The 7,218-nt window shown below is 38.4% G+C and overlaps 1 protein-coding gene across 2 annotated transcripts; it reads right to left on the bottom strand.

The window, feature by feature from the left end:
- Nucleotides 1-1,065: 1,065 nt before the first annotated feature.
- On the bottom strand, nt 1,066-3,803 carry LOC131694827 (zinc finger protein ZFP2-like). 2 transcript variants are annotated; one of them, XM_058983330.1, is made up of 4 exons: nt 3,430-3,803; nt 2,866-3,371; nt 1,991-2,816; nt 1,066-1,937 (listed from the first exon to the last, which is right to left on the bottom strand). In XM_058983330.1, the coding sequence occupies exons 1-4, from the start codon at nt 3,656-3,658 to the stop codon at nt 1,186-1,188; spliced, it is 2,313 nt and encodes a 770-aa protein (XP_058839313.1). In that variant the 5' UTR covers nt 3,659-3,803; the 3' UTR covers nt 1,066-1,185. The 2 variants fall into 2 exon arrangements, with proteins under 2 accessions (XP_058839313.1, XP_058839314.1); XM_058983331.1 differs by having other exon boundaries at nt 1,991-2,810; nt 3,430-3,802.
- Between the last annotated feature and the right edge of the window lie 3,415 nt (nt 3,804-7,218).

Genomic DNA, 7,218 nt, shown 5'->3' with positions numbered 1-7,218 from the left:
ATAAAACGCTGCAGAATTGGTTTAATAATACAATGTTTACACTACAGAGTTATAACACGTTTTAATAATTAGCAACAAGAAAAATGTCACCAAGATAGCATAAAAACCCGTTTTAACTGGTAGTGCGAACGTTGCATAACAATGTAATTTATCAAATAATTTCATTTTTCCACCACTAATCGATCAAGAAATACTTACACTTAAGATTGTTTACTTAAGTTCATTAGTACATTATTGAAAATTTAATGGAAAATGAAATTTCATATTTTATGGAGAATCTGTATATTTCCGTTGGCGGGCGTGGGTTTCCTCATCACAGCTCTCAATATGGAACTTTTCTTTTGAATATATTTTCTGGACAGACCAGCCTATTTTTACTAGATGGATCAGCCAAATAATGCCAATCACCTAGTGAGATACTTGATTAATTAATAGATTACCGTTAAAAGACCTTCAATAAATTATGTTTTAATGGGGAGGGTATATAGCAAATTGTAACATATGAAAACAGGCGAGTGAACAAGAACGTGTGTCGATATGTGTGATAGATAAAAAAGCTATATTTTTAATGTCACCGTGGTCGTGTCCTGTACACAACCCTTTAATTTTTTATAGTCAGTTTTTAAAATTCATTTAGGTTTGCGTATAATTCCATCTGAAAAAATGACAACTACGAAAGCATATTGTTGTATATCCCGAGATAAACTAGCGTTTCTGCTATATGTGACTCACATGAGTGCGAACGAAACAAAAATAAATGTCAAATCGTTTTTTCGCTTGCACTAATGCAAAGTGAACATGCGCGTAATTCGGCGCAGAGCTTCGTGGCGCCTGGCTGAAATATCGCGGTGTGGATTTTAGAAAAGATTCACAATATTAATTAAACGAATTGTGTGAGCAATAGAGATGAAAAGTCACCAGTTATGGCTAAACACCCAATACATTGAATTAGAAATGTAATGTAAACTAAACAATATAATCAAATACAAAATTAAACACAAGAAAAAAATAAAGGGATTTAATATATGTCAAAAACTTATTGAATTAATACAACATTCTCCCCAATAAGAGTTCAACTAGAAAAATAGCTATATTCACAATATCTGAATTCATTTTTAAATAATTCTAACATCTAACACTAACAATGATTCATTGTTTTTTGTCATCACCGTGGCACTTTATCCGCTAGGTCTCAACGTCTATTTCACCAATGTAACCATCACCTTCACAAAGGTGCTTCACGCACCCGATCACGTTGATTTCCTCAGATTCGTTTCTGAAATGACAAAGTTTCTCGTGCTTATTCCTGTTCGATGAAGTGATGAATTTTGCTGGACAAATTCGACACACAGATGGCCGTTCGCCGGTATGTGTTCTCTCGTGTACCACACAATTTATCTTCTGGATAAAAGTCTTTTCGCAAAAGCTACACTTGAACCTGCGGTTATTTTCGTGGACGTCAATATGCAGTCGCAAATGACGTTTGTTGCTAAAGCACTTGCTACAGTAAGGACAGGGAAGGTTCTTCTCCGGAACAATACCTTCGTGAATTATTGCAGTATGTCTCGCAAGTATACTTTTAGAGCCGAATTTTTTCTGACAAATCGCACACTGGTGTCTGGCCATGTGTTTGTTGCGATGGTCGCTGTAAGCAACGTATACGCTCGAAACGAAACTGCAGCCTTCAACCGGACAAGCGTAGAACTTCGGATTCTTCAATTTACCGTCATTGAACCTCTGATTTTGAACTCGATATTGTGGATCGTTCGGAAAATGGTCAGCCATATGGTAACGGAGTGCTGTTGCGTTGACGAAATTTTTACCACACTCACTGCAGATGTAAGCCTTTTCTCCGATGTGAAGTCGTTTGTGGTTCTGGAAATTGGCCTCGTGGTTGAATCTTCTACCACATTTCTTACATTCAAAAGGCTGTTCCCCTGAAGGAATAAATCTGGTAAATTATGCTTAACTGCAAGAAACTTTCACTTACCTGTGTGAATTCTTACGTGCCTTCTAAGTAATCCACCATCTCGAAATATTTTGCCGCAGTTTTCACACTTATATTTGGCACTGTCAATTATCCTGTGATCCGCCATGTGTTTAAGGAATGGTCGTTTCGCTGCAAAATACCGCCCACAAATATTGCAAGTAGACCCATCCCTGCCAGTCTCGTGTTTTTCTTCCAAATGTGTTGTATAACTAGCCTTTGTGTAAAACCGTAAAGGACAGTGCTCACACAGAAATGGGTAGAGGTGCGATCGAAGGTGCCTATTGAGCGAAATCAGCGTTCTAAACACTTGCGGGTGCGCTTCCGTGTTGCACTGCTCGCATGTGTATGGTAGAATGCTGACGTGCTCTTCGAAGTGTGATTCCAGCGCATTACCATCTTCGTAGGAACTGTTACATATATAGCAGGTATTTGGTATAAGCTCTGGTTTAGGTAACTCTGGAATATTTCTACGCTTTTTGGGAATGATTTTTGGCTTGTAGAGTTCTTTCCAAGAAAACACGTATCGTTTTGGAGCTGAGCTGCGTTCATCTTCTGAATCGGAAGTGAACTCCTGCTTCAAATCGAAAGAATTATCGCATTGCACGAATGCAACGCTTTCTTCGGTAGATTCTTTTATGATCTGTTCCTTTGAATCAATTGTTGCTTGTTCTTCTTGATCGTTCTCCAAATGTTCCTCTTGCATGGGCTCATTAATACATTCCAACTCTTCATTAGAGGGCATGGAAACAATTGCAGTTGATTGTTCTTGTGCGTGAACTTTTTCGATTAATTCAGGCAGTGTCAATTGTTTTTCGTGTTCCTGAAACTGGAAATCATTAGTCTAAAGTAACACGAGTTATTTAACAAATACAAACCATTGGAGCCGGGTACCCTTCAACCTTCTTTATTAACTCACTCAAGTAGGATTCGTTTGGACTCTTAACGTCAAAGAGATGGTCATCGTAAGTTTCGTAATAACTATCCAATTGTCCAGTTTCAATCATATTCTTTAGAATTAGATCGAAATGCATGATTTCAATCCTTACGTTAAAGGCCAAGTCTAGCTTACAGACGCAACTCGTACAGATTTTCATAGGCAACTTAACACCAACATCTAGGCTAAGACCTGTGACTGTGTAGATGATATCTATTAGTGCGACGTTGTGTAGCATTGAGTTAAGTGACAACAGCTCGGACCGTTTTTTCAGACAGATTCTACAAAACAAAGTCCATAATTTGACGTCTTCCATATGCGTTCGGGCTGCGTTCTCCGAAACCAGATTATCACGTTCAATTGGTCGATCCGTGTCTGTTAGATAATCATAATCAAGGTATTCCAAATCTTCGTCACATTCATCAGCGGAATATATTGATGGAATGGCTATAAAAATAAAACATTTCTATTAGTTTTTATAAAATAATATTTTATTAGCGCTTACCTCCATCTAGCAACTGCTTCTGTCCGTTATTCTCAATCAGTTCCGAAAGTAGAAAGTGCTCAGAACAGACATACTTTTGTCTCCAGCGGAACTTTTTACAATCTAAGCCAAGAAATTCAACCCATTTGTGTCGTAGCTCCGTATTCGTTGGAAACAGATGAAAACCTATGCTCTGATCAGCGCCTAATTTTGCATTCTTACAGACTGGGATACAGCACGAACGCAGCATTGTGATGCTGAAGAAATAGGACGAACAAAATATCACTGCAGAAAGCTCAAAATTTCAATAAAAACAAGAATGGGCGAGATGGACCGTGATTGGTCTTAGCCGTCTAAGGACAACACAAAAAAAAACAAGAATGTAAATATTTACATATGACGAAGATCCGACGATTTTTTACCGGTTTTGCAATGTTGCCAATAAAGTGGTGCATACACCTTTGCGACACAACCGATTCTAACTACCCCAGTAAAGTTCAGTCGGAAATGATCTGGAATTCTGGCTGATTCCAGTTCGTATTCCGGCTCGTGACACAACCGATTCTAACTAGAATCGGTTGTGTTACTGGAGCCGAAATACGAACTGGTTCCAGCCAGAATTCCGGTTTATTTCCGGCTGAGCTTAACTGGGAAGGTGCTGTTCCCAGTTAAGCTCCGCCGGAAACGAACTGGAATTCTGGCTGGTTCCAATTCGGATTCTGGCTCCAGTGACACAACCGATTCTAGTTAGAATCGGTTATGTCCGCACACGGTAAAAAAACTTTACCCATTTTATGTATCCAAATTGCCCATTTTCTGAAGTTATTCGAGCTGTCAAAAAATGGGTATTTTTTGCTTTTAACAATGAGTACTTTTTATTCATTTCACAACTACTCGATGAGGTAATGTCAATGGGTATATTGATCTTGATAATGGGTGAAAAATCCTTAAGCATTATTTCAAGTGAGTTAACCTGCAAACTAAGGATCGTAGTGGAACCTGCAAATTATCGCCCTGCATCGGAGTCCGTGGCGGAAACGGAACATTTCGGCAATGCTCCGAAAACAACGTCTGTTTAGACTACTGAGGATGTTGAAAATATGCGCCAGTTCGGCATTTTTAGAGAAGCTATACTTTTATAAGGAAACAATAATGTGAAATGAATGTTATTATTTATGTTTTTTTAATTCAGAAATAATTCTATTAACAGTATTTTTCATTCTGGCGCGAATTTCATGAATGGGTATTTTTTACGCATTTTGTTGTAACAGTTCTGCGAAAAATAATGGGTGAAACATACCCAGGTTGACGTACAAGGTCTGTACTCATTTATGGGTACAAACGCTTTACCCATTTAATGGGTTATTCCACTTTTATTGAAAATGAGTAGTTTTCAAACGTCCAAATAACCGTTCAACAAACGTCCATCGTTGGACCCGTGTTGAACGATTTTGAAACAATTTTTTGGACGTCTCATTGGGTACACGCTCGTAAAAAGTAACTCAAAATTGAGTTTAATCCCACCCATTTCCAGATAAAGTGGAACAACCCTTAAATTGAGTAATTCCAGAGTTACTCAAATTTGAGCAAGCCTGCCTGAACCAAAAACTGAGTAATTATTACTCGGTTTTTGAGTACAATATAATCCACACTAAACCTAAAAGTGCGTCACTATTACTCAGATTTTGAGTTGAAAATTACTCAAATTTTGAGTTCAGTACAACTTTAACAAAACCAAAAATTGAGTGATTATTACTCAGACTTTGAGTTGAACATTACTCAAATTTTGGGTTCAGTAGAACTTTAACAAAACCAAAAATTGAGCGATTATTACTCATATTATGAGCAGAAGCTTACCCAATTTTTGAGTAGACAAAAAAGCCAAAAATTGAGTTGAAATTTCTCAGAGTTTGGGTAGAATGATACTCAATTTATGAGTGCAATATTTCATTAAAACCCAGTAAAGTTCAGCCAGAAATGAGTCAGAATTCCAGCTGGTTCCAGTTAGTATTCCGGCTCCAGTGATACAAACGATTCTAGTTAGAATAGGTTGTGTCACTGGAGCTTGAATACTAACTGGAGCCAGCCGGAATCCGGCTCATTTCCGGCTGAACTTTACTGGGAAACACCCGGATCATGACTTGGAATTCTAAATCATTTCTTTCCGGAGTTCAACTGAAGTGCAACAACCGATTCCTATTTAAACTGGTTCACGATCGATTGTTGCATCTGAACTGGAGCTAAACCTATTTTCATCCAGTGAAGAAATTGGCCGTAAAAATTTTGTTTTGGATGTAATACAATCCAGGCTTTCTTTTCTCATGGAATATTTTTACAATAATACTTAAAGAAACTTCAGTTTATTAAATTTTATGTTTTTTTTTGTAAGTATAGCGTAAATATTACCTCGTAACTTCATTACCGTTTCAGTATCCACCACTTCTGAAATGTTCTGCATGCAGGTTGCTCAAATCCACTCTTAAAATTTAAATGTATTTTACCACAAACACTACAATTCTAGCTCCAACTATTATAAATATTTGAACAAATTATTTTTAAAAAGCTGATGAACGATAACTAAACGAGCCTGTACCTACTAATGGAAAATGGCGGATGACGCTTGGAATTTTTAACTTGGCGAAAAATGGCTTTTCCATTTGGTAACTCCAAAACGGTTTCTTGTGTAATACCCAAAAAGAGAGTCAGAGTTACTCAGAGATATTATACCTGTCAACTCAATTTTTGACGTTCACGAACATCATTCAAAACTGAGTTAAAAACTACTCAGAGTCTGAGTAACTTTTTACGAGCGTGTAGTGTCTGTTTCTTCCAGCCCCCTGTCAAGGACGACGTCTCCCCAGTGAGCAAATTTTCTGGCAGAGACTGCTCTGCTAGATTTCTGTAAGCCTTGGTTTGGCAGCCCTGTTAGATTTTTTCGCGTATCCTGTCGGGTTAGTTGAGCTAGGGCGAACTCGGTTTCGCTCGCGTTTTCTGGCAAATTTTGACAGGAACCGAGCAAAATCCTGGCATAACTCGGACATAAACTGTGCAAAGATCCTGGCAATTCCTACCTGGTAGAATTTAGCACAAATCGAGCAAAAGATCTGACAAAGATGTGGTAGGAAGCGTGCAGAGATCTTGGCCGTACATTTCTATCTGGATTCTGGATAAAAGTGAGCAGCATCGGTTGGTTTAACCGCTTCTGTCAGAAACGGTTGTTGCATTTGAGCGAATTCGTTGCCAGAATTCTCGCACAAATCGCGCAAAATGCTCGCAGAAACTCTGCCAGCATCAATTTCGCTTTGCTCAACTTTTGTTAACTTTCTGCTTGCCACACTGACCGGGTCTGTACAGCCAGCATCACTGCCATGAAAATCAAAACATTGATTTTGAATCGATTGATTAAAAGCTGTAATTAGTTACAAAATGTTGATTTTCTGAATAATATGGTATTAAATCATCCCACAAGATGCGAAACATCGTGTGGAATGCTTAAATATCGTGTATAGAGCCGAACATAATTCTTTGTTTGGGGCTTTATAGCTATAACGCCCCATATATGTTGGTCGCTGTCAAACTCCATCCCAGTGAGCAAATTTTCTGGCAGAGACAGCTCTGCTAGATTTCTGTAAGTCTTGGTTTGGCAGCCATGTCAGATTTTTGCGCGTATCCTTTCGAGTTAGTTGAGCTAGGGCGAACTCGGTTTCGCTCGCGTTTTCTGGCAAATTTTGACAGGAAGCGAGCAAAACCCTGGCATAACTCGGACATAAACTGTGCAAAGATCCTGGCAGTTCCTACCTGGTAGAATTT

This window comes from Topomyia yanbarensis, unplaced genomic scaffold (assembly GCF_030247195.1).
Source record: "Topomyia yanbarensis strain Yona2022 unplaced genomic scaffold, ASM3024719v1 HiC_scaffold_165, whole genome shotgun sequence".
Lineage (NCBI taxonomy): Eukaryota > Metazoa > Arthropoda > Insecta > Diptera > Culicidae > Topomyia > Topomyia yanbarensis.
This window is presented reverse-complemented; position numbering and strand designations above follow the sequence as displayed.

Excerpts from the sequence above, each read along its gene's own strand:
- LOC131694827 (XM_058983330.1), bottom strand. The coding sequence starts at position 3,658 with ATGCTGCGTTCGTGCTGTATCCCAGTCTGTAAGAATGCAAAATTAGGC. Across the intron at positions 3,372-3,429 it reads GAAGCAGTTGCTAGATGGAG|CCATTCCATCAATATATTCC; the intron begins GTAAGCGCTAAT and ends TTATTTTTATAG. Across the intron at positions 1,938-1,990 it reads GCACGTAAGAATTCACACAG|GGGAACAGCCTTTTGAATGT; the intron begins GTAAGTGAAAGT and ends TTATTCCTTCAG.